Here is a 27,425-nt window from a genome sequence, read left to right as displayed (position 1 = left end):
AAAGTTTCTCGCGTGAGTTTCATCTAACATCTGCGTCGAACGATATTACGTTATAATCTCTGAAAAGTTACGTCTCTGTAAGATTCCACTTTGCTATCTAGAAATCCTGCATTTTAAATACTCTTAGTGTTTTACAACGTAGCATGTAATCGTGTAGAGCTTAATTTTTATTTTTACATGATTTTACTTCTTTTTTTTCTTTTTGTAATCGAGAAGCGAGACCTACATTTTACGACTATATCGTGTTTGTGTACCTGTATACCATATGTATATAAATATCTCGAGACGAGTATATAATAATTCTTTCTTTTTCTTTTTTTTTTTTTACGTTATTTACTCTAAGTCGAATCACAACATTTCTTCATCGCGAACCGTCCAACGATCATAGTAATCGAACATTAAGAGACGGATCATTGAATTTAAGCACAAAATGCGATCAGACGAAACTTCTAAGCTTATCCTTAATATATGTAATTCTACAGAAGCTCAAACGTGCGTACACGCTACGTAGTCCCTTAAAAGCAGGCGGTGCCGGTGATTACATTAATTCGTTACAATAATATTACTAATGTTCAGAAGAAATGAATACTGGACCTTAACGATATTCATTGAACGATCGTTTATAATACAATCGGATAAATTGTGTTGGATACGAAAGGGTTACGCAGGCAAGGCTGTGTAACAAGAAATTTTTACAAAATCACGAAAGTCTCGGCTGAAAGATCGTTTCCTAAGGACGTTTTATATATTTATTATATATGCATGTATATTGTATTTCGACAAAGCACTGACGAAGATAGTTCCTCGCGGACCGACGATCTTTCATTTCGACCTTTTCATCTCTGATCAATTTGATTCGGATTCAGTATCGACAAAGGTATTGTCTAATTTTTTGATTTAGGGATGTTCCATCGTTGTCAGTAAGAATTGTCGGTTTCTTGTGTTTCTTGTTGCGTCTTCCGGTTTATCGAAGTGTTCTGTTAGTTTCTATTGAACACGACGAACGCGAAAGAAAATAGCGTCGTCGATCGAGTTATCCACAAAGATATCAAAAGTGGTCACTGGTTGAACTTTATAAGATGATTTACTTGAATAGTGATGAGTACATATACAAGTACTTATGTAGTTGGTATCGTCACAGAGAGTTCGTTTGGGCATGAAAAACCGATATTTTCGGAACAACGTAGTCCCACGAGAACGAGAAGTAATCCAAACACTTCCCCATATTTGGATTACAGTATCGTTCTTCTATCTTCACGTTCTTCTACAGTATCGTGTATCTATAAACTGTGACAGTTCAGGGAACAACAGCTTGCCTTGATCTCTCAGACGATTCTATTATTAAAAATCGATCCAGGATCACAAGAAGTACGGACTTGCTGTCCTATGTGATCGATGGTACTGGACAATTTACCGAACGATTCCGGTTTCTCTTCCTCTGTATCCTTAAGTTTGACGTCCCTGATTCGAAGTTCCTTATATAGTCGTTTCGCGAATATAGTCGAATCACGAATGTATGTTTCTCAAAGGAACGAAGATTTCTTGTTGGAATAGATCGAAACGATCGGCTGTGATAAATGAATCGAGACGAATCAACGATTTGATTGATCGCTAGGTATTTGGAAGGAGAATACGAAGGAAGAAGAGAATTTAACGAGAAAAGAAGGATAAGACGTTAATTAGTCGTAAGTTTCCATATCTTGGATCGTTATCGACGATTATATGAGAAACAGAGCAAAATTGTTTACTCTTCCTATGTAGGAAACGTTTCTCTGGATCGGAGGGCGCGATGAAGAGCGGGATATTCCATGGTTTTACGATACAAGAGATTTTACAAAAGTGAGCGAGTGTCTTTGTGTGATAAAGACGAGGCACACTGCTTGTCTCTTCGTTAATTTTCCTTTGTTTTGTTTTCGTTACCATAAAAGCGGAGGGAAACTAACGACTCGAGAAAAGCATCTTAATCGATACTGCTCTAAATCGCGTTAATTATTATACTAGAGATATTCTTACAAGCGAACGATTACTTTCCACAGAGCTGTATTATAAATCGAAGATTGTTTCAATGGACATTTCGTCGAGATACAAAGAACGCGATATATCGAGTCTCGGTTACTTAATTAGATATGGAACAGTGGAGGGTACGTTCTATCCGAAAACTGAAACCTTCCCCGAATTTCGTTTGCGGATCAGATCGATCCCTCCTCGTTATCCTCTTAAATCCTTATCTAATAAACATTTGCTCGTCTCTCTTGTTCACAAAACGCAGCTGCATTCTTTCTTATTTTGTCTGCTTTTTTTACACATTTTTTTCTCATATTTTTGTCATTTTTTTTTTAATTTTGTTTTTAAACTTTTATATTCCATTCTAAATCCCCCACGAATATCACATACGCTCATTAATTCAATTATCGCTTAAATCGCGCAATCTCGGTTATCATTATCGATGATCGTTAAATGATCGATTTAAGATAGCGTTAATCGTTAAAAAGACATCCCTAAATTTAGTTGATACTTTTACGGCGAGGATGCTATACAAATTGAACGTTATGTGTGCAGAAGACAAGAGTACATTTTAGGTGCGGGATCGATAATAACTAAGCGAGTCGAGCTTACACGATATTATATAATATCTATGAATTATCTTCTGTAAATGTTAAGAATAATGATAATCATAATAATTAACAATAATATAACAATGACGATAGCAAGAAGAATCTGTTAGCTATACGTTGCACATAGATCACAGAGTGGATACAGTCGCTAGGCATTCAAAAAATTAATCTACAAATAGTGCAAATAGTGCCAAGCCTAGTATTATATATGTATATATAATTTTCTTCTTCTTTTATATTGGTATATATATATATATATATAGATTTATATATATTTATTCATTTATTTAATTAATCTCATCTGTTTTTTATATGTAAATATGTACTATGTACGCGAGAGCGCAGGCACTAAATTGTTGAGATACAATCGTACCGGACTATCGATGATTCTCATTACTTACTCGGGAAGAAAAAAAGATGATTTCAATGTGTGTTTGTGTGCAGATATATCGATATAGCGTGTCTGTACGTGTATAAAGTATCATCGTGAATCGACGTTAGCTTTCGATAATGAGGTTTGGTGCAATTAATAATAAACTAATACAGTCGTGTAAACGCATACAATTTGTGTTTGGTCGTGTTCTATCTAAGGTGAAGCCTCTCGAGGTGATTTCGTCCGTTCTATTCTTTTTCAATCTCTTTGTTCTTATAGTAAACTTACTAACAGTCGACGCGAAAAAATTAATCCTTTCAAATTTTTTTAACACGCGAACCGTTCTTTTACTATCATTTTTGACGAATATTCTTTCTCGAGCAACGAATAGAGCTTGTCTTACGAGGCAGGCGGCTATAGAATGGATCGAGCAAGACACGTTCGCAAAGTTCAGAAGCATGTGAAAGTAAATCTTATGGAGCACTCGATAAGAAGCGATAAGGGATAAGGATAAGTCGGACGAACAATCGATCGTGGGTGAACGGGTGTAACGCCTACGAATCTCACGGTGATGAGAAACGACCGTGCCGAGCTTACGTGTAACCCCCATGTATATAATACGTACATGTAAGTACCGTTATCTTCGTTTCCTGTTACGTGTAACGAACATGATCGCGCACGATTTCTTGTTAATCCTTACTTTAAACACGTTTATCAAGGAACAGATACATTTCTGCTCGATGGTATGCTTAAATATCACGCGGCTTAATTGGTTCGCTACGCTATGTATATAAGAAAGTATGCGTAGCGTTACCCCCACGATGTCGGTTCAAACACTTTTCGTCTGGTCCCATTCGTGTTGGCTTCTCGAAAAGAAAAACCAGAAGAGATTGCTATCTTTCTTCTGGCATGAACGATCGGTACTTCGTCAGTCGATATCTTGTGTTGGGAATACGTAATTCACAGAAAGGATCTGCCAGGAAGTCATCCACAGGCGATCCTCTTGTCATCGATAATAATCTCGCGTTTCCCGCAGCAGACACTTCCTCGATTCCTTCGTACGATAATAACACGTATCGATTTTGTATCAGACCAGCTGACGATTTGAAATACCTACACACGATAAAGCGCAGCTACTACCACACCGGAGTTCCATCTTTTAGCTCTAATTAAGATTTCGATTACTGGAGAAACTATCCGTTGTGGATCGTAAAACGTAGAGTCAATGTGTGTGTGTGTGTGTGTGTGTTTGTGAGTGTGCATATGCCGTAAGGTTACATTTCACGTTGAAAAAATCGAGTACTTTGTACGCTGGTGTAATATTAAAAATACACAATACAATAAGATAGTAGAGATAAAAGACAGAACGCGATGGATACGAAAATTATCTCTCACGGACGAGCCGACCTGTATCGACTTTGGCTGATTGTTGTTCCGCGATCGTCGATGGATCGCCGTTTTTTTTTAAGCGTTCGTCTAAAACGATAGTTGGCGTTTACAACTTTGTTAGAAAGATCGATCAACGCGTCGAGTGTTACTAGATTCGACAGTATCGTTTATAAAATACGAATTCGTTTCTATCGGCTAGAGAGTGTTTAGCTTGAAAGCGATGAATCCTTTTAGCATAAGTGACCATATTAATGGCGAAACGTACGTTTTCGTTTGGTCCAAACATCGAAAAACATCGCAAATCGACGCAAAGCTCCGTATTTCCCGTACGTGGAACGTGGAAACACGACATTTCCATCGTCTTTGCTATGTTCCGTCTTCAGATTTCGTTGACCCGTCTGTAACTCGAACCAATAGCAAACGAATAGACCGAAAACGAGGAAGCTTCGTCTCACGAATAGAATCACGAATCGCGAGGCTAAGCTTCCCTCTTTACTCGTAGAAAAGAATTATGCTTCTTCCCTAAATTTCCTGCCTTCTTTCTTAAATGCAACAAAATCTCAACGACCTATGAGAATTTATTTGCGAGAATTTGCTCGCGGTATTTCAAACGCGTCTCGATAAGATTCTCGATAAGATTCTACGGCGAATTCGACGCGATTATCCGCGTTTCCTTATGCAAAATGTTTCGAACGTTGAACCCTTTTTAACGGTACCATAAGTGTTACGTTCGTCTAGCTTTATCAAAATCGCAAATACAAACTCGATCATTCTCAAACCGAAATTAAACAATGATTATCTCGCAATTAGTAAAAATCGCAATATTGTTTCCCACATTCTCTGAATTTCTCAAATTATACATAACTTTGATATTACCTTTGAACTTTGTTTCATGATCGATAATAACAACGAATGTCTAGTATGCAAACGCACGTTAATAAATAATTCTACAATTTTGTACCAAAGCAGCAGACGTAAGACGCAAACGAGCGAATCTTTTCGCGTCGAATAAAAAGGAGGAAATAGAAAATAGATTTCAGAAATGTGAATAGGATAACAGTTTTGTACGTTCTGAAAAAGAGATTGCTTAAGTCGCTTCGAAGACGATCTTTTCATTGCGGGCGACCTCGCGATCGTCGTTGGAAGGAAAATGGCGTGGCAACGATGATCGTGAGGGCTGTGTTTCCGTTCTCCAGCGGATCTACGTCTTGGCATCGAGAATTTCTACGGTGACGTTTTCCAATACGGTTTCCGTCATGTTGTTCGGTTGATTCGGTGGGGACTTGTTCGATTTCGTCGAGACGGCCGACGCGTTTCCACTACTGCTGCGACTTCCACGTCGTGATCCTGTTCGTGAACCTGGTGACAGAGATTTTCTTGCTAAAGTATCGCGTGCTTTGTCGCGACCGCATGCCTCTGACATGACACGAAAAGCTGGAATAAAATTGAAAGCATGAAGAACCGCGTTCGTTTCGTTGCGATCGTGAAAGAGTTACAGTGGCGGTCGTAAATTTCACGTGGAATATTTCGCAGAGAAATTCTATTCGACAGGTTCCTTCCTGAATGTGAAAAACTAAAACGAAAATCGAACTTGTATAATACTATTTTGCCATTTTAGAAGAAGAATTTCATTTACAATTTTGTTTGACTTTATAAATTATTTATATTTCATAGACTAATTCTATAATGTTACATATCTGTGTATCTGTTTTTTTAAATCTTATTTTATTCATTTATTATTATCACATCGTAGTTCATTCACCCTCAAATGCTATTTCGGGTGAAAGTTGATCGCAGCACATCCTTTTTTTCAATGTTCATTAATAGAGTTAAATAATCGGTGTTAAATGCTGCATAAAATGTTAAAATATCAAACTTAAAGCTTTTTACGAATAACTGTAACTTCGTTTCTAACGTTTATTGTTTTCTTCCAATGAATATTTGCGCTTGCAACCGCCACTGTGCGAGTTTGCATGCAAATTGTCTAACTCTACAAGTGCTCGAGAACTCGAATTGTAAAGGTGTTTGAAGTGAAACTCGACTCGATCGATTTCACCGTGAATGAATCTTCAGAGAGGAAAATAGCAGCATGGGCAAATCTTCGTTTGCTCGTAAAACAAAACGGCCGATTACGTCGAGGCTTTCATTGACCATTAACGGTGAAATCAATGGATAATCTATCTTACCGTGTAACCGAGATGCATTTCTCAAATGCGATCCGGTCTCTTGTAAAACTACTTCAGAACTCCTTGCGATAATGGAAACGCACGCGTATACTATTTTATCGATTCTCGTTGTCGTAACTCGTGTATCACACTATTAACTAGTCCGTTTGTACTACACAGAGGAAATAAAAAATTTCTTTCCTCGCAGAAAAATCATCTATCGATTATACGTGCTAAATACCACGTTTTAATTGTAAAAATAATTACTTATAATATAATCGAGTATAAATTTATTCGAAGAAATAGAAATAAAATGGTCCGAATGTTTTCTTATTCCCTCCCAATTTCATCTACAAATTTATCGAACTTTATTGTATGCCAATAATGGAAATAACTAGTTAGACTATAAACGTAATCGTGGCTTTGAAATCGCGATCTCTACGACAGAATCATCATACGCAAGCAACGTTCTTTTACTGTAGCAAGCAACTATAGTCGTGATCCTCGAGAACGCTAGATAGAGGAGACTCGCATCTATTTGTGTTTGTAGAACAACTCACACACTTCTAGGCTCGAAGTTCTGACGTATCCGAAAGAGGGTAAGTAACCATAATATAAGGGCTATATACAAAATATACACACACACATATATAATGTGTATATATATATATATATACATACATATGCTAACATGTGATAACATCGTAAGAATTATAAGAAAAGGTGTAATAAAAGAATTCGTAAGAATACGAAACTTACCCTCTTTGAAGGACGCGTCAATTTGAAAAGTTTTTTTACAATAGAGCACCTCATAGGTCCACGGTACATGATAATCAAGAACAATGGTCACAGACGGGATCATTAAACAGACTACTGCTATAGATGGTCGACTGCAAAGAGAGTCAAATCCATTAAAAAAGAGGAACATGATTATGGCGAGTTAAGATGCATCGTTCTGTCACGGCGCTTTTAATATCAGTCTCGTTATATCGTTTCTAATGATCTACGACGATTTCTCAAACCGTTTAACCCCTTGACCTTACGCATTTTCATTCAAAAATGTATTTCGAATATCAATTCTTATTATCTCTCTAATCGCGTTGCGATCCCGCAATTACAATCTTGTTCTCATTTTAGCAAACGAAAGGGATTTCCAATGTTCTTGAGATATCCTTTGGCGTAAAAAAAAAAATACAATTAGGCCGAGACCGACGAATAAAAAACATAGCAATTAAGGGTTAATCAATCGAGGGTTGTTTCGAATAATCGTTTAGTAACCGGCCAAAGGGTTATCAATAGGTTTTTATTTAAATCTATTCTTTCGTTTTATTCATTATCGTTCACCTTCGAGTTTCACTTACGAGTTTTGATGCAATTCACTTAACAATTGTCCCATGATTTCACGAAATCGAATAGCATATTGAAACAAGCTAATATAAAAACAGCGAATATAAGAAAGATTATGATTTTTGTGTTTTTATCGTGTCACATAGACGATGGAAGATTTCAGGAAGAGTTCCATGTGATTGTTGAAAACGATGCATCCAGAATTGTAACGTATCGATCTCGATGCATCCTTGAATTTCAAAGTAACCAACAAATATCTACCCTCTTGGCAGGCAATTGTACATGCGAAAATTTCTGAAGGATTCTGAGCTTAGTAGAAGGATTCTAAAGTAAAGAATAGAAGTAGGCAAGAATAGGTAGTCACCTACTTTATAATATTCGTATCTATATTATACATATATGGGATGTTCTACGGAAATCGATATACTGGAAGATGGCTATTTTTGGTGCTAGCTGATTAGCTCGAGGAACATTCCAACCCTCTCATTAGTTCGTAGAATTACAAAAGTTAATTTAACTTCGAAACAACAACCTGCAAGGACTATCGGGACCAAGAAAACGATTACCGTTCTTTCTATACCTGGTTGAACGCATTGGAAAAAAAAGCAAAAAAGAACAGACCGTGCAACGCGTACCATTCGATTAAGAAGAAATATAATAAAGAGAGAAAAGGGAAAGAAAAGAAAAGTCGCGAAAATATTCTTTACACAATCGTGAATATTGAAACAGGAAAACAATGATCGTTTCTATACTCTACACACATCTGACGTGGTCATTGCATTTTTTAAAAACAGAAAGTCCGTTCATGAATTACGTACGAGATGCTCGCTAAACAACTGGTTCTACACGTGTATTTCTCGAACAGATGTTTACCTTGAATATTTCACGCAACACACGCGGTACCTCTGCGAAAGCATGAAGCACCGCCAACTATATAGTCGCAGGCTAGACTGTGTCTAATTGTAAGACACGATCGTTCGACAATTGCGAACGTGGAGAACGTTTACCCGAGTCTTTTAACCTGCAATAACCCATAAATCTCTAAAACTATCGTCGTGGAACTGAATGGGAAGAAATAAAACTAAAAATAAAATGTAATAATATAGAGCAAGAAGAAGAAAATTGTAAAGACGACTCGTTTTCCATTGTGTAGGTATTCCTTTATCTCTTATCTTTTCTAAAATTTGCGATCAGGCCACAGAAACGTCGAGGCGTCTCGATTTCCATCGAACACCCGATATAAACTGGCGCGTAAAAGAGTCGCTTGCTTCGTTTCAACGGGACACTGTATAACAAGTTGCTTGCTTAGTAAGTGAATGAATAAAAACCCGTACGGCTCACTCTGTGCTGTGAGTGCTGAGAGTGTTTCGCACCTTGCGAGGCGTTCGGCGAGTGGGCGTGTAAGGAGGCCAGCGAGGGTTGCCTCGATGGTGCCCGTACGCTCGCCCTTGAACCGCGTCTCTCCTGCGCGTGCAGGAGCTTGTTCTCCCTCAGTAACGACACGTTCATCAGACGGGCGTTCGGTGTATTGAAGATGGTACGGTTCTCACGCCAGCGAGCCCTGGAACAGATGTAACACAAAAATTGAAAAATTGAAATGGCACAAGATGTAACTGGCAGAAACGAAGATTGATAGATTCGTTACAATTTGCTGTACTAGCAAGTGTTATCTGGAATATTGAAATTTTCAGGAAACATTACTTCTACTTATTTCTCAGATGGCGATCCTTCGATACAAAAATATTTCTTCATTTAATAATCCATTTTTGACAGCATTTAAAATCGTTGACTATATTAAATTAAATATGAGAATGACAGATTAATAATGTCTTATCTACAGAATCGAATTGTAAAGATATTGAAAGAAAGTATAAACTAAACCATCGTAATTTAACCAGTTTGCTGTTTTTAGCCCTGTCAGTAATAAAATTAAAAAATAAAACAGTCATTTCATTACAACTTGATTCTATATTGTAATAGTCACATATGTTCTGTGTTTGACGAGTGTACTGGTCATCGCTTACTTTTTGCCACATATTTTAGGTACACACTATTTAAAGAAGTCGCAACAGCTAACTAGTTAATTAAATTTTTGCTGTATATTAATTGCAGATCTATGTATAGTGTATGTGTTAATTGTAGACGTATGTATTAATATAAATATACATATCAAGGTGTAAATTTTGCGCATGGTGTAAAGGATATGACATGAAAAAGGCATTCAAATTTGCATTAAATACGGATGGTACATTTTTAAGCATGAGTGCTAGGTTGAAGTAGGTCATAAAATCTCGTTACGTGAATTAGTAAAGACGAGAGTCACCGTGCAAGATATGCAAATAGATGGCTTACTTGCTGAAAAGCCTAAGGACGACGCAGATGATGATGAACATGAGGGCCATACCAACGAGAACACCGATCATCGTCGGATCGATATATTGGAGATTGGGTTCCTCTACCTGCTCGGCTGTAAAAAACATATTTCACTCGCTTAATAACCTTTCCCTAACAATCCTTCCTTTTCATATCTTTTCATCCGCAGTTAAGTTCTATTTCATATCTTTCATTTTCAAAAAACGTAATTCATCGTTTATTTCAATGAGACTTGAGCAGCCTTGATGAAAGAGAAAAATAAAGAGATACGATGAGGTCGAACAATTTCTGAGCTCTTTCTTTCACGGTTCATATAAAAGTTGGTATAATTGATTGGGACGTATATATCTTTTCACTAGTTAAAGTTAGATATTCTTTACACGATTGTACATCTTTTTCCCCGACAGTAACTGATAAAAACTTTTACCGCATTTAGTTAACCGCAATTTACTATAATCTATTTTCTCTTAGATGTTCATCTCGCTATAAAATGTAGTCTCATGTTCTCGCCTTCTAATCTCAGATTACTAAGAAATGTGAATTGGTCGGAACGAAGATTTTAACACATTCATTGCTAATAGCGCACATGATAAGTTGATTCTATTATTTAAGTAATACTCATGCCGCAATTTTTGTCCTTTATGTAATATACATTTTGACAGAATAACTTAGGACGAGAAACGAAACAGTGAAAAGCACATCGGGGAAAAACATTAAAAATTGAAATAATGATTTCTTTAAAAGAAACAACTATTAGAAGTGAACAAGCTAATATTATTAATGAAATTCCGCTAGTTATGAATATCGATCTATAGTTTGTCAATTTACTAATATCATTAATTAGTAAATTATTGTGCAAGAGAACTCAGATGTGCTTCACCATGTTTGAGCAACGAATAATATTATGGCTTTGTATGCATACAACGATCGCGACTCACTTCTGCGCTACTTTTCAATTAAGCTCTGACGTGTCCAATTTAATTTACAACGCGTCAAAGGGGAAAATAAAAACGTTAAAGGTACGGAAGCTACGACTTCGCCACTTCTCGCGCTATTCACGCTCTGTTAATTGTTCGCGCGAGACCAGCTGACGAATTAATGAACTTTACAGGATTTTAGGTCGCTATTCCATTAACTCGAGACGAATGGTTGTCATCGCAAGCGGGCGCGTGCGGAATCTCATTAAAAAGTACGCGGAAACTCGCGTCCCTCCTCCTTGCTGTTTCTCCCTGTGTTTCTGCTCTTACCGACGCACACAATCGAGCCATCAGATTGGGTAACCGGGATCTTCTCGAAGATGCAAATGCAACGTCCGTCTCTGCACTCCGTTTGTATCACTCTCGCTTCGCATTGCTCGTGGAAGAAGCACGACTCGTTCACGTTCACCGCTGAAAACAGAAACCATTAACGACAGGCTCGTTCCTTGTCTCTCGTCGAGGAGACAAAGCAAATACGAACATTTTACGAAATATTGCTCCTAAAGTACATAACGTTTTTCTGCGGAATGGTACTCTTTCAATTTCAGCTTATTATGCATGTCGTTCAATTATTAGAAGAATGACATATCTCAAAAAATTGTTGGTTTTGGGATATTTGTGAAGATTGATTGCAGGGCTGAGCTATTTATTAGAATGAAATGATCATAATTAGCTAATAAAATTAATTATTATGTATTAATTAGTTAATAAAATTATGTTAATTCATTGCTACAGTCTGGTAAAGAATTTAGGGAACGCTAACGTTTGTATTTTGTAATTTTTATGTACGTTTTTTCAGATTAGTTTCATATTTTACCAGCATAATAATGACAGTCGCGTCTCATTACAGTGTTGATAAGATTTTTCAATGTTTTATATAACACATACAATACACATAGACATAAATGTTCAAATACTTTCGTGACTGTATATGGAAAGAAAATATGTATAACTTTTCAGACTATATATTTCCAAGAATATTCCAAAGAATGCCGCTTTTTTTTTATCATTATTCCAATTTTACAATAGGAGAAGGAAATTTGTTGAAATAATCGTTCTTCGACTGCCTTACGTTTGATTCGAACGTAGCATTAAATTCTCAGTCAGACGTCAATCCACCCCCTTGAAACTTGAAACCAAATCGCTTTATCCTAGTTTCCTTCCATTCCTTCCGTCTATAGATACAAACTGAACGATATAAAAGCTTGTAAATTAACGAGAATAAAGTTGATCCATTTTATGGACGTTGCCTTCTTCGACTCTAGCTCAGAGATACACTATAAACTTTCTATATTATGTACTTCGACCTCGACTATCGTATCTACGTAACTAATAGACAACTATTATCTGTAAGATACTATCAATGTGTCAGTCAATCGTGCGATGACCTGATGCCCTACTGTTATTTCTAAGCCGCTGTCCATCATCGTACAGGTCACTTTGGTTTCATTTTATAAAACTACCATTATCCAATTTGAATACTCAAGTTTGATTAGATTGAAACGCATTCAGAAATCAATACCGAACGCACGTGGATGTAAGAAGGAATTATTTGCCTTTGCGTATTTGTGGACGATAGTGTACATCCAGGGGTTAATGTGGTGAGTTTGATCGACTGATCATACACCGCATTGTCCTCAATATATTGGCCACAGACTCGCAATTAGGAGAATGGCCTAACAGCCATCGTGCTTTAATCCTGGTCAAAATCTGTTCTCGAGTGCCTCCTTTTTCGGGCCACTGGCGAACTCCTGTTTCGTTCCAGTCGGACTTCAGTTAAGGGTTAAGACTGACGATAAATTAATCTTGTAAGTGTCACGAGCATTCGTTGGGAGAAAACCAATTGGTGAAATTGAATGGAGTAATCTGATAATATTTCCGATAATAGAGATTCTATAATCTTGCGGAGGTCGTGATTGATTTGAGAAGTACATGTGAAATTTTTTAATAAATATTTTCTAATTGTTATATAGTATAACATAAATTCGACCTGCTTTTAAATTTGGCAAATTATATTTTGTTCAATAATTGTAAATTTTATCTAAAGTGTTCGTATGTTTCAGATTTCACATATGAATGGAATTGATGAAATTTTTGAAACCACAGAGTTAATAGTGCATTGCAATTTAGAATTCGTTCATTAATATCTACCAATTAATTAAAATTCGTACGTTAATATTCATACGTAATCATGATATATCGTTGATATTTTATTTCAACAATGAGCTACAATTAAAACGATAGTTGCCAGCATAGCGTTTGTAAAGGAATTCAATTAAAAACGACCAGCCAAAGCAGCGTAATCTGGGCCACTGAATTCACTATTGCTGCTTCAATTTCCTGTCATGCTTCTAACGCCCCAGACCAATAAATGCGCGGTGCCTCGTTTGGATTCCAGGAGAGAAAGCCATAAGCAACCACCCTAAGACATTCATATCATTTCAATCGCAAAACTTGGCATTGCTAAAAGGGAAAGGTCCGTTCTCTGAAACGTGACTCGACTAGAACGACTTCTTTTCCTGTTCATACATCTCGCAAGCCATCTTCATCATCAATATTCTTACCATTGCCATTATTGTCCATTTTTGTTGTTTTTAATCCTCTACTGACGTCGTTAGCTCATATGTGATCGCTACGTCATTTATATTCGATTCAAGCTAGATTACTTTATTCTAGGATGTTTATTTTGAATTTATAGTGTGTGTGCTTTATATTTTATATGATAAATATCACTGATAATCTCTTTACGTATAAGATGAGATATACATATGTTCATTTACCCTGCTGGGTTCCTTGAATTCTTATATTCCGATAATGCTCTTATTTTAGCAAGTACGAAGGATTTGTAATATTTTAAGAAGATGTTCGATTATATTACAATATAATATTATACATATAATATGAAATTTGTTATATTTTCACTGAATGCTTTTTTGACATTAGAAAAATACGATTGTGTCGTAGGTGGCTAAAAGAACGTAGCAGAGCTAAAATGAAACATCCTAAAATGAAGAAAGCAACTCTAAATCGTCGTACATGATATATCACATACGATCCAATAATTTCAATTGTTGCATTATTGTTGAATGAAGATAGACACTTACAAAATGTCTGGATGCCGGCACGCTTGAAAATATACTAACTTACGGTGTCCACATTTGTCGATATGATTCGTTGCCTCGAATTCTTCCCTGCACGTGCATTTGTTCTTCTTTGGTTCGCAGTAAGAGCCGGCAAAACCACATTCGAGATCCTCCATGCAATGGTCGCCGAATTTTTTCGTCCCTCTGCCGGTTAAATCTACAAAAAAAGAATAAATATATGATTGGTTAATGTTAAAAACGCTCAGATTTCTAATTAACTAATTGCTTCTTGAATTTATTTTCTAATAAAAATTAATTTGCACCTTACGGGATTTTTCATTTATTCTATTAATTCCGGTCCATTGATCTTCTTTATCGGAAATTTGTTGAATGTTTTAATGATACGGCATAAAATTTGACAAGCAGAAATGTATTGAAATATGCATTCAACGTAGCCCATTTATTCTCAACTGTACCGAAAACTTCGTTTTATTCTGCCATAAAATACAATTTATCGTACAATGATTATAATATACGAGTATGTACATATTTCAAAATGAACTGGAGAAAATTTCTAAATTTATTAATGGAAAATTGATAAAATACACGATTTATGAAATGTATGGACTTTCGTAGTCGAATGATCGAAATTCATAAGGCAGGGAATTTAAAAGTCGAAGTCGAAAGAGTATGAAGCTATGCTCAAACAGAAATTCCTACGTATGAATAATTTAACTAAGACGATGCAATCAGATATTGAATTTCCACCGATAAATCGCTTTCAAACCCAACGACGGATATAGATCCCGCAACCGAACCATAATTCAGCCCCTACGTTCTAAGCAAATATATCATTCGTAGTGTTTCCAACCCCCTATCGGCCATTCGCATGACGAAGCGTTTCGCTCTGGTTTTCGTGATTGTGCCGCAGGTGCCATGTATATTTACATTTTACGATTCCATTCGTTAATATTTGCAGACGGCTGTGAAGTTAATTCCGCCGAAACTACCTGCGTGACGATGTATTAATTACGAACAAATACGCACAAGCGGTTCATTCGTGTATTTTGAACAATGTTCGTCCTTTATGTATTATTTTCGTTAGATAGAATAGAAATTCTGTGATTCTTGGTATTAAAAATTAACAAAATAAAAAACTACGATATAACAGCCATAAAATTAAACTAAATTTAAACTAAATTTTAAACTAAATTTGAATAACTGGCTAAATAAATATACATTTTTAACTAATACGAAATTGTAATTTTCGCTTCCCATATCAAAGCTATCAAGTTACTTCTATCAATATATCAAAATAAAATATTCCGTTTCATTAACGATCTTTGCTCGTGTTCTAAAATTCATTCAATTGAGATTCGAAAAACGTAAAAAAATGTGGAAAATGCGGCGATTGACTTACTCGGTCTCCTGCCCGTGCAATTAACTCTTTTTCCAAGTATGCTCTTCCAGGTTCAACGGAGCGTCGTGTCGAGACGTTAAAGAATTCGAGGACTGCCGCCTGACGCCGCGAAGGCGGTGACGCCCGTGGGCAAAGTTAAGGAAACTATCCTTTTTTCCAAGGCAAAGAGACCACGCTTGATTACTGCATTGTACTCGCATAATGACACTTCTCTCGAATACGATCGTATTCAACTCGCCTGGTTGAGCAGCTTGGAATATATCATGGTGACGATTTAGAAAGATGCAACCTCGGCTTTGCCATCCCCGACGCTTAAATGAATCGTAAAAGTAACAGGACTGCTTGCTCGTTTCTTCGCAACCAGCGAATTAGTTTGATGAGAAGAGTTTATGAGTTTATTCGCCGAGGAGAAAATTAAGATCGTCAGGGAAATATGCGGGCGTCTTGCGAGTTCAATTTCGTGTTCTGAAGTTTGTTTGCGAAATACTTAGATGGATGGTTCGCTTGGTTTCATCTTCCTTAAAATATGGTAGAGTCTAATAGTTGTATGCCGTGTCACAGATGTGTATCATCGCACAATTTTTATACTACAGACGAATTATGCTTTGGTTCTGTAATGATAGAAAGGAAAGGATGAAAAGAAAAAAGGAGGACAAAATGCATTTCTTATTAAGGAAGTGAATAAGAAAGTAGAGTTTATTTTTCTAATCCTTAACGTTAATTCTAAATGCAGTCATTGTAGAAAATAGTAGAAATAAATAAACGATTATTTTATAATCATTCTTCTATGTATTTATAAATCATATTTCTTAATATTCGATAAGTATAAAAGGGATTAACTGTGGAATTATGTTTGATATACATAACCTCAACGATATCTCAAATCACTAAATTTTGTAACCCAAATTATTACTATATATATTTGATGTTTGTTCCATTAAGTAATAAATATTTCGAGTGTATTTCGTATATATTTGCTGCTTCTATTGTAGTGTACATATAATATTTTCGTAGCGAAAGATTTCGAGGATTCGACGAGTTTGCCAAATCATCAATTCAAACATTTCTTCAGAGAGATATTTCAAGAGAAGGATAGCTTTTGCGATATAAATAAAATGCATGAATATTTTTCCGAGTTACGTTTTTTTTATCGAGAAAGAGCAAACTCAAAGACGATTTTTATACCATATGACCAGAACACATCAACTCGTGAAAAGAGGATTTCATTTGGGATTTAGGATACGGAACAATAGAGTTCCCTTTCTTTAGAAAGTTGCTACATAGAAAGACGCAAAAGCGTGCAAGCGTACCTGACAGAAAATCTAATAAGCTTGAAGAAAAATTGTCTAAATTTATGATACGTGCGTTTAGAAAGAACATCCTTACTACTCTAAAGAGTATATATCGTTTAAACTCACTGAGAAATTTGTTTCAACTCAATGTTTTTTTTCATTCATTTTTGAGGTTATATTAGCAAAGCACCTTTTCTTTTTTAATTTAAGTTGCATTTCTATAACAAATTAGTAAACTTTCAACTAAATCAAATTTTGCTAAAACTCTTAGTAATATTAAGATTTCTTTTCTTTATAGATTTGAGTTATTTTTCTTACATTTTCATCTATCATTTTAACTTTTTTCCTCTGTATTTATAATATAGAAACTTTCAAATTTTGTTCAAATTAATCTTAAATTTGATGATACTAACAACAATTTCTTTCTTCCTTTTAACTTGCGTTTCCATAGCAAAATTGTTAAAATTTTTACTAACCTCAACATTTCAGTCAAATTGACTATTTTTCTCCAATCCTCTATTTCCATTTCTCTCCATTTCTCCAAGATTAACTATTTAGGTACAAATAATATAAACTATTCACAAAATGAAATAAAAGCTAACGATTCACTATTGCAATAAAGAATTGTTTATCTTCTATTTCACTATTTTACTATTCACACTTACTTCCATTTCTGTTCAAACGAGGCATTTCCTGCGCCACGATCGTTCGAAGTAACATAATCGATTTTTCTGAACTGATTAACAAAGACTCGCATGAAACAATCGATCAGGGAGCGTCTTTTTTGAAAGTGTATTCACGCGATAGAGTAAAAGATAGGAAACAGTGCGAGTACGTGTACAAATAGACCTGTGGGATCATGTAGAAACAGGAACACGTAAAGCTTGCATACGAAACGAGCGAACGTAGCGATCACGACACTATCAGTATCCCGTAGATATCTCAAACAACGAGAAAGGTGCGTGCAAAGTGCTTTCGTGATATCATCGGGACGCCGCGACGGCGCCGGCCTCAATGGTAAACGATAACCCCCTTGCTGTGATACTATGCCACTATGTCTCGTAATTAACCTCTTGGGTACGAGGATCGACTATAGTCGATAGCCGCCGAACGCATCCCAATGATCGATTAAATTTGATAATCGCAAAAAACATACAGCATACAGCCTATTGTCATCTCTTGACTGTTTACGTCCTCCTGTTTAGGCGTTCTATGCACTTCGTTATAGGTAAGTAATTTGTCACCTTTTATGCAAGGTTTTACATAATTATTATTAGATTTCACTCATTTTAAATAAATATTATGACTGCAATGTCAAGTGACATTACGTAACAAACCAAAGAGGTTAATACTCGTTAGCGTTCGTAATGTCCGTCGTCCACGTTGTAGTTTTGCTATTTAAATCTGTCTTCATTATCGAGATCCCATAGAATCGTCGACTATGTGCAATATATTTTCATCTGGCAATAAATGACTGTAACAGGAATGAATACTGGTTGCCAGAGTAGTTGGCATACAAACAGAGAAATATAGAGGTTCATAGATACATTTGCAGCAGTCAGCAACGTTTATCCAATGAAGTCTATAGGTTTGTTAAATCGAAATGTTTGCGATGATCGCTATATTGGTATCTATGTTGAGAGGGAAGTATTGAGATTAAGACTTTGGATCTTCGTACAAATTTATATTGATGGGAATATAATTAAAAAAATTATTATAATAAACTAATTATTATACGGTAATAAGTTAAAGGTTACAATGTTATATGAGTAAAAGTAGGTCTTAAAATCATAAAATAAATATAGAAGTAACAAAGTAAATAGAATAATTTAAGGTTAAAAGAAATAGGGTTATAAGATAGTAAGGTAGAGATTGTACATCATATTAGTAAAATTACGAGGTTTTAAGGTAATATTAACAGAGTTAGAGAGCAATTTAACGACTTATGAAATTCGATAACAAAATATTTAGACAAAAACGTTTTAAAACATATTGTCACGCCATCTTTTACGGCTAATTACTATTGATTTTACATTTAAAAGACATTTACATATTTCTCTTGAGAGGGGTATCTTTATTTGTGAGAAATAGAACCACCTTCTTTATTCATCACACTGATTTTCGAAATTAAATGTAGTTAAAAGCATTTAAAGGCATCTCGTTTCCAAGCGATTGGGGAAATAAAAGAAAATACCGAGGGTGACCTAACCTCGATTCGTAAAAGTGCCAATAAAAGTGGAGAAGGCGTTGATAATAGCGTACAGTTGTTGAAAGAGATTGTAGTTCGAAGGCGACCGTTACATTTGAACGTAGAATAATATTTTACGAATAAAGCGTTATGACGGTACTCAGGGTACATTTTATGATATTTATAGTGTGTTTATTACGAGCATAGACCGATAAATATATTTGCATATATGCACATTAACTGCGTATGGAACTTTACTTCGTCTGTGGTATGCATTTAATACATGAAAAATGCATTAAAATGAAAAATACAAATTACGTTGAATTAGAAAATTAAAAGTAAATATTGAAATTAATGTCAATTCGTTTTTGTTTTCAACTTCCATTAGACCTCACGTTCGTTAAGCTAATACTTGCTCCAACAAGGATTACGTCTAGAATAGAATTCCGACGCTTTGGAAATAAAAGCAGGAAATTTTCCGCATAATTCTTCGGGTTATGTCGACTTTTCATGTAGCCCACCGTCTTCGTTATCAATACAGGAAGACGTGACCCGTAACGATTCGAGATTTCCTTGGCTCTGAGATTCTGTACTTTTCATTCATTCCACTGAGCGAAGTAGAATGAAGCAGGTTCAGGGCAGACCGCTATTTCGCTCGCCTAGTCTATTTAAAATTCTGTTTAAAGCTTAAGATGATGATCAACCACAAAGTTTTCCTCTTTCTTTTATTCCTGACTATCGTCTTTCGACACTTTGTCATTAAGCTGTGTATTATTTGGCAATGTAATCTCATACCCTAACCTCTAACCAAAGAAAATAAAAAATTTATTAATTCTCTCTTCTATTTCTTTAGCGTTTCGTAGATATTTTTTGTTTAATTACTTTCTGATTCTTTTCTTTTTCAATTTTTCGATTTTCAATTTCCTCAATTAAAAGAATAAAAATCAGAACTTTTTCTTCCTCAATCCCTTAATCTTCAATTACTAAAGTGAAATAGAAATATACTGAGCCTTTGGTAAGATTTTGAAATACCTCGATAAAAAGAATTAAATTTTAATTCTTAGATTGTAATTACAACGAGTACTCTAATATTCCACAAGACTATTTAACGATCATATAGAATTTCTCTTTTCAACTGGGACGAAATATGAAATTCGAATTCTGTAAAAAATTGTCTTTTATCCAAGCAAAAGTTAACAGGAATTATTACTTTCATGATTGGGAAACTTCCAACCTTCGAAATTACAGTTTCTGAAGTTTTAACAATAGCATACAAATTGCACCTTTCACGAAGGAAACTTTCATCGATCGTTAAACCTTCAATCGAATATCCTTCGATTTGCAACTCGTAACATTTATATTAAACATTCACTGCTAATCAAAGTTTAATTACATATACCATACACGATTATAGCGTAAACTCGTAAATAATTTAGCAAATTTCAAATTCTAATAACTTGCAAACTAATGCAATCGGAAGGATCTTCAACAATCATGGACAATTTTTACTTAAATTTCTCTGATTCTTTTATTCGCGTCCCGTACTCGAATCGTAGAATATCGGGTCGAACAATCGTCATGAACTGTCAAGGCTAAATGAAAAAAAAAAACAAACGTGGAAGTACACTTTGACGAAATGATTCTCCATCGAGGAGGAACTCGACGTAGCCGCGACTTGCAATTTCCGCTTTGAAACAACTATGTGAAACTCGAAGGTTCAAACTTCAAAGGAACTAGCTGTTCGCGTATAATTGCGTGGTCAGTTAACGATCTGTCCTGCTTGCTACGACCTGAAAAAAAGAGAGAAAGGGAGCGAGAGAGCAAGCGAGAGGGGAAAAGGTAGCAGCGACCGCGCTGCAAGAACTACTCGGTGACTCTCAGTCAGTAAAAATGGCGACTCTTGGGTCAATCTACGCGTTGAAAGTGGGTCACTTTGCAGTGGCACACTGCCAACGCTCTCACGTGCGAGCCGTCCCATGCCTGCTGCAGTCTGAAACTGGCAACCACCTTTCGCCAGGGGCGGCCCAACAGGGTTGTTAGTCAGGTAATTGTTTGAACAATAAAGTCTCGTTGATACTAATTGGCTTTACAACGTTTTTTTTTTTTTGTTAATTTTCTATAGTGTTGTTGTTTAAAAGAATCAATGAATGTTACGATTTAGAATCAAATTCTTACAAGATAAAAATTATGTGCGTTGGTTAATAGATCTGTGGCGAATAATGAGAGTACGTATTACACTTTTAAGTTCGATATTTTTATTCTAAATTCAACAAAAAATATATATTTTATAGCTTACGTGCGTGGTATATGCAGGACAGAATTTGGATGTGTTACATTATAATAGTGTAGGTACTTAGTATAACAGCAATCTGGTAACAAATGGCTATAAAGTATACTCGCACATGCTATTATTTTTTAATGAAGCATTTGTTGACCTTAATTGATTTCTCAACGTCTTTTTAGAAAATTCATTGCTAGAAAATTATTGATACTTTGTGGTCATTATCTTAGGAAAGCGTAATCTTAACAATAAATAATCTTAAAATTTATCTATGTCAAGTTTGGAAATGTATAATTAGAATGTAGCAAATGACAACCTTCGGTAGAAAATTATTGGTTGGTTGTTTGTACCTTGACTGTTTAAGTGGAAGGTTTGGATATAATTTTTATACTTGGAATTCTCGTTTTTTCTTTAATACATATAGGCATAGCGTTATTTTTAGTCAGGGTTAAATTTCTTTCGCTCCTTTAAACGGCTTTAATAATCATGCAAGGATATAAGCGGTAAGGGTAAAGGTCTAACTGCATTGAATGCGATAGGAAGGAGTAAAAGGCACGAGAGATATAGCTACTTTATTTTTCACTGTCGTTCCATCACTATTGTATTTCATTCTCTTCAATACAATTTTTTGCGAACTTCTTGGAATATTTAAAAATAAAGTTACATTAAGAAAGAGATAAAGAAAATTAGTAGATGCAAGAATGTAATTATTTTTGATCATTGAAATTTTGATGGAATTGAATTTTTGGTGAAATTAATATCACGGTTTAATAAAAGTTTTGTGCGAAATGATATTGCACTCATGGTCAAGCTTTAGATACTACAATGAAGATACAAAAATAAGAAAAATTCCTAAAACGTGTTTCATTATCATGAATATATTTCAAAATCATGAAAGATATAATTTCTTACATATTTCATATTTAGAAAAAAGATTAAGGAAATGAAAAGAAATAGATACATAATGAAATTTATATACCTACGCGAAATTAGAATCTGTACGAAAATTAACAAAAATCTTAAATTACACGTGTAAAAATATCTTAACACATTTTTCAATCTTTGCGCAAGAAGAAGAAGGTTCGTTAGATTCGCGGGTAGAATGAGAAATTATAAACAGGAAGAAACACGACACGACATCGCCATCCAAGAGATAACACGGTTGGCAGAAAACATTTCTCGCGGTGAAAACCATTCGGAGGGAAACTTCGGCCGGTTTCCCGTGTTTTTATCATCTTTACCTTTTATCTCGTCGCTCCTTTCAAATCAACAACGAAGAGCCGTGAAAGGAAGAAGCTCGCGCCTCGTATCAACGTTTGCAACTCGCAGCAGTCACCTTTTACGTCTTTCGAATAATTTGAACGATCGCATCGCAAAAGTTACACCAGCGAATAATTCCAGCTTGTTCGTTCGAATTGGGAACGTCAAAGCGGGTTATCTATCATTTCGAAAAAGAATTGCTCGATAATTCAACGCAGGCACCGTTTCGAGAACCGTAAAATATTATGCGAAATCGGGTCATCCACGGGGTGAGAATACACGCAGACTCGCGGAAATATTCGAGCATTCGTAGATACATTTTATGAATAAATTATAATATTATTCATAATATTCATAATATACGCGCGTTATACGAAATATTTTGAAATTTCATTGACGCTGCTACGAAACTCGGTTATAATGATCATATTGTTGATCGAAAGTTCTAAACAGAGCGGAAAACATATACAGAAATTAGAAGATATTAAGTACAAATAGTAAATATTACGCAAAGATTGTCATCATATTAATAAATTTCAATATTTTATGGCACCGTATTATATACACTTAGTATAATATACCTAAGATGGATTGTTATTTATTCATACCGAATGCTAATTTTTTATCGAGTACATTAAAAATTGCCTACTTCACCTAATGACAGTCGTATCTCGTTGCAGTGGTAATGACAATCCCAAAGTGAGATGAACATTTTTTAAATGATAAACGCTCAAATACTTTCCTGAACCGCTATATACTTAAATGGGTACCAGTCGAACATCGGATAGAGAACGATATTGTTCAAGACTTCTAATATATAAAAATGCTTGTGCATAGATTATTTCACACGAGTAATATGTGCCGGTCGGTATCCGAAGCTCGAACACGTGCTTTTATTGGTTTTATGCACGCAACTACGTTTACCATTTTAAGACGCTGATTCTATTTTAACGATTATCCGATGCTCGAACTGGCATTACGTATGTTACCATGTGTGTTACCATCTTTGCCATTTATAGTTATGTCATGTATGAAAATGTCAGAGATATTATTTTCCAATGTTGCTGCCTTTCATTTTATTTAATATACGGTCAATCCTTTTGTCAACCAACACGTTCGTTTCTTCTTTTTTTCTTTTTGCTCTTATCCCTTTTGAGTGGTAACCGTCTATACTTCATTATTTATACCCTTTGACATAAACGAATAAAAAAATAGAATGGAATTCTTTTACAGAAATATTATGGATTTTCTTTAGCTTATAACAGTTTATATCGCAACGTCTATAGCTGTTTAAACGAGTTAAATAAAATAAATATTTTTTTATAGTAAACATTTGGACTTTTCTCCTCGTTTATAGCTGCTGAAATGAGCGAATGAGAGAATAAAATAGATGCCTTTTTTTATGGATATAATTTGGATTTTTTATAACGCGAGAATTGAGAACGAGTACAATTCCCCAAGAGGCAACGAAGAGCGGCCAGCGAATCCTATGCGTCCTCGTTTCCCTTTGAAATACTTGCCAATAAAGGCATAATTTATGTTTCTCCAGGGAGAAGGAAATTCCAAGAACAAACGATCATCGAGCACTTAGTATCTAACTGTTCGCACCTATTACGGCACTATCTGTTTGGAATCATATTGAGATATAAAAATGAAACATCCCTTGAGGAAACATTGCGTGTTTCGAAATTACTTCTTCTTTATTTTATCACTTTTCGTATATGGTGTGTTTTATTCTTCTTCGATCATTCTCTTCTTTTTCTATTCCTTTGTTCAGATGGATGGAATTTGATTAAATTTGCAAGAGTATGATCGAAGCGGCTACAATTAGACTGCGGATATTTAGACTACAGACAACTGCAACGTCTCTTCGATCAAGCCTTCGCGTACCGCAAATCACAAATACCAAATTCGCGTGACCTCTCCAGCGCATGAAAACAGATTGAAAAATCTAATCCTCCCTACCTGCCTATCCTGCCTACTATGAGCGTTAATTATCCGAGGGTATAAATAAAGATCTCTCGTTAATCCCTTGGCTCGTTAAATTCATCGAACTGCAACGTCTTTTTTGGCTTTTTCTAGCGCATGACGTCGACGAGCGAGTGCCTTTCTGCAGAATTTACAGAATCACAAGTTACAAGCTGTCAGGATTAAAAAATATCCTGACATAACGGTAACAAGTTTGACAATAAAGTATGCAACATTTAATAAATTAATTTAGAAGATCTCGAGGTATCTGAATTTATATCTGAAGGAGAAATCATAAAGAAGTACTTGCAACTTGTCAGTTTACTAATGTTACTAGTTGGTAAATAATCGTGTAAGAGGCACCAGGCTTCCATAAAAATCGATCTCCCCGTCGGTCTAGCCCCGATCAACGCGAAACTGGTGCACACGGCCAGTTGCTGGGGCGACTGACTGTGTGAAAAGTCGCATAATAACAGTAATGGCAAAAAGTACAGCCAGCATTTACAACGTTGCGTGAGGAATGATAGTCATCGACGTGTGCCCGTCACGCCATCACCGGAGGCAGCCAACCCCCTTTTGCCTCTGGCGACGCGCTCTCTCACCTAGAAAATTTCCAACCCTTCCACACTCTCGCGACCACTACGTAGCTTTCTTTTTTCTTCTTCAATTTCTTCTTCTTTCTTTCAGCTTTCTTTCTTTGCTTTTACACTCGAGAACAGAAGAAAGCATGTGGAACTGTCGCAATTCATAGCTTGGAGAGAAGTTTCAAGAGCGGCTATTTGCTAAAATGCAAGTGAAAAACGTAGTTGCGAGGATACAGAGTAGCCTCTTAGAGGAAAACGAGAATTTCTTTCGCTTTTTCTCTGATTCCTTCCGTCTCTTATTAGTGATACTTTGCGTTGGTCGCGCGTTATATTGTTGCGATGTGCGTGAATGAGAAATTTTAGAAACGTAGGGAACTGTGTCTGCAAATTTTTCCTATATCGATTATTAAACAATCTACTTCTTTTTGGATATCCTATTAATTTTACAATAATTTTTATTCGCGAATCGTCGAATGTGCACGTATAGAGAGATTTTTTGCATTTAGTTGAATTATCTTTCGATCATTTCTTTGATATTTTTGTAGATTTCGTATTCCATTGTCATGCACAGTTGTCTGCTAGGAGATTTGAGATATCGCGGCTTCTAAAATTTAGAGAAACCTTATGTTATATACAATTGAATCCAAAGAACCGAGTTTTGCCATAAAAATGTATAAAATTTGTGAATTCACCAGCAGCTATTGCTTAACATCTTCCATAACATGAGCGCTTAGAGTGAAAAGATTTGCATACCAGTGGGTTAAACAATTCACCTCTATCTTTTCCATTTATAATAATATATCTCCTATGTTTAATTTTCACTGACAATAATCCTCCGAGTCATATTTTCCTAGCTGTCATTTAATAAATTGATTGACTATTATTATTTCGATTTCGTGGACATTTACAAGCTTACATCCGATAGCGATCAGGTTATCAAGCTGAAGATGACTTCATTTAAACGATGCGAGAAACACGAGGTGGTAATGGGGTTGAGCTTACAGAGTTTGCCAAGAGATTCTCTTTAACGAGCTTGAAGATAATTTTACAACGCCTACAGTATTCGATTATTCCTAATGGATTCCTATAGTAGTAAATTTCAAGCTTTCGCCGTTACAAATTAATTTGATCGAACTTTGTAGTACTTAGGCTACTTTACATTCTCATAAAACACTCTTTATAAATCTAAATCTTTTCCTTTAAAGAGCAAACTTCGTAACATAAATCTTTATTCCACGCGAATTTACATCTGTATTACGGTCAGTTTCAATGAACTGAATATTTATAACACCTTTTGAAGAATATTCTTTTTTTAAATCAAAGAAGACGAATGAAACTATTGGTTTTCGTTTTTTCACTTCTACTAAACACGAATTCTGTTTTCCAGAGATTTCATTCTTTTCTTTCTACGATAATCAAATTGTTTTATTTTCAACAAATATCGCTTCTTCAGTGGAAAAATAGGAAAATTATTGAACCATTTATTTTCTTATTACATCGGCTTTTAATCATTACATATATCAATTTCACACCAAGCGACAAATTATGTTGAAAACATGAGAAATACGTGATATTTCATCGGTGATACCGCACGTCCGTCTGCTGTACGTGGCGGAACTTCTTTCCCGCTGTGATAAATTCCCACTATTACCGAAGATATCAGTTTCTAGATTTATTGGCTGCTTAAATATTCTACTAGGTATCGTAGCTAGTGGCAAATTTTGTGCAACAGATAGCTACGGTTTAAGCGTTGTGGCAAGTGTACACTCATCCCTGTGGATGTCCTGTGGTTCTATCAAGGCACAATTCGCTTTTCTACCAAAAATTGAAATTCGATATTGAACTCATAACTCACGGTCGTACCTACGTGCACGCTGCGATTCGAGACATTCTCTCTTTAAAAGCTAACGAGAGCTTAACTTTGTTTCAAACTTGAAACATTGATTAATAGCTCGATAATAGCCAATAGCGTCATTTTTCCTGGTATAGCAGCTTCCGTAACATATCGAGGTGTTAAAATTAAAGCATCGATCAGCGTTGTATGGAGGATTTTATAAGAACAAATTTTCAAAGAAGTAATTGAGCTTTCCGAACGAAGAGCCTATAGAAA

The 27,425-nt window shown here is 35.5% G+C and overlaps 1 protein-coding gene across 6 annotated transcripts in view; it reads right to left on the bottom strand.

Moving 5' to 3' along the window:
• Positions 1-1,361: 1,361 nt before the first annotated feature.
• LOC117208693 overlaps positions 1,362-27,425 on the bottom strand; it is a 46,053-nt gene continuing 19,989 nt past the window's right edge. The window contains exons 3-8 of one of the 6 annotated variants that reach the window (XR_004487756.1): positions 14,387-14,539; positions 11,510-11,650; positions 10,242-10,356; positions 9,224-9,450; positions 8,763-8,910; positions 5,651-5,736 (exon numbers count right to left, since the gene is read on the bottom strand). Coding sequence is in view for 3 of the 6 variants with exons in the window: in XM_033449983.1 (XP_033305874.1) it covers positions 5,579-5,736; positions 9,224-9,450; positions 10,242-10,356; positions 11,510-11,650; positions 14,387-14,539 (794 nt within the window). In the remaining 3 variants the exon portion in view is untranslated. Of the gene's footprint in view, positions 5,737-7,301; positions 7,433-8,762; positions 9,451-10,241; positions 10,357-11,509; positions 11,651-14,386; positions 14,540-27,425 lie in introns of all 6 variants that reach the window. The other 5 variants (XR_004487757.1, XM_033449984.1, XM_033449983.1 and 2 more) reach the window with 5 other exon arrangements.

This window comes from Bombus bifarius, unplaced genomic scaffold (genome assembly GCF_011952205.1).
Source record: "Bombus bifarius isolate JDL3187 unplaced genomic scaffold, Bbif_JDL3187 scf7180000008155, whole genome shotgun sequence".
Classification (NCBI taxonomy): Eukaryota; Metazoa; Arthropoda; class Insecta; order Hymenoptera; family Apidae; genus Bombus; species Bombus bifarius.
This window is presented reverse-complemented; position numbering and strand designations above follow the sequence as displayed.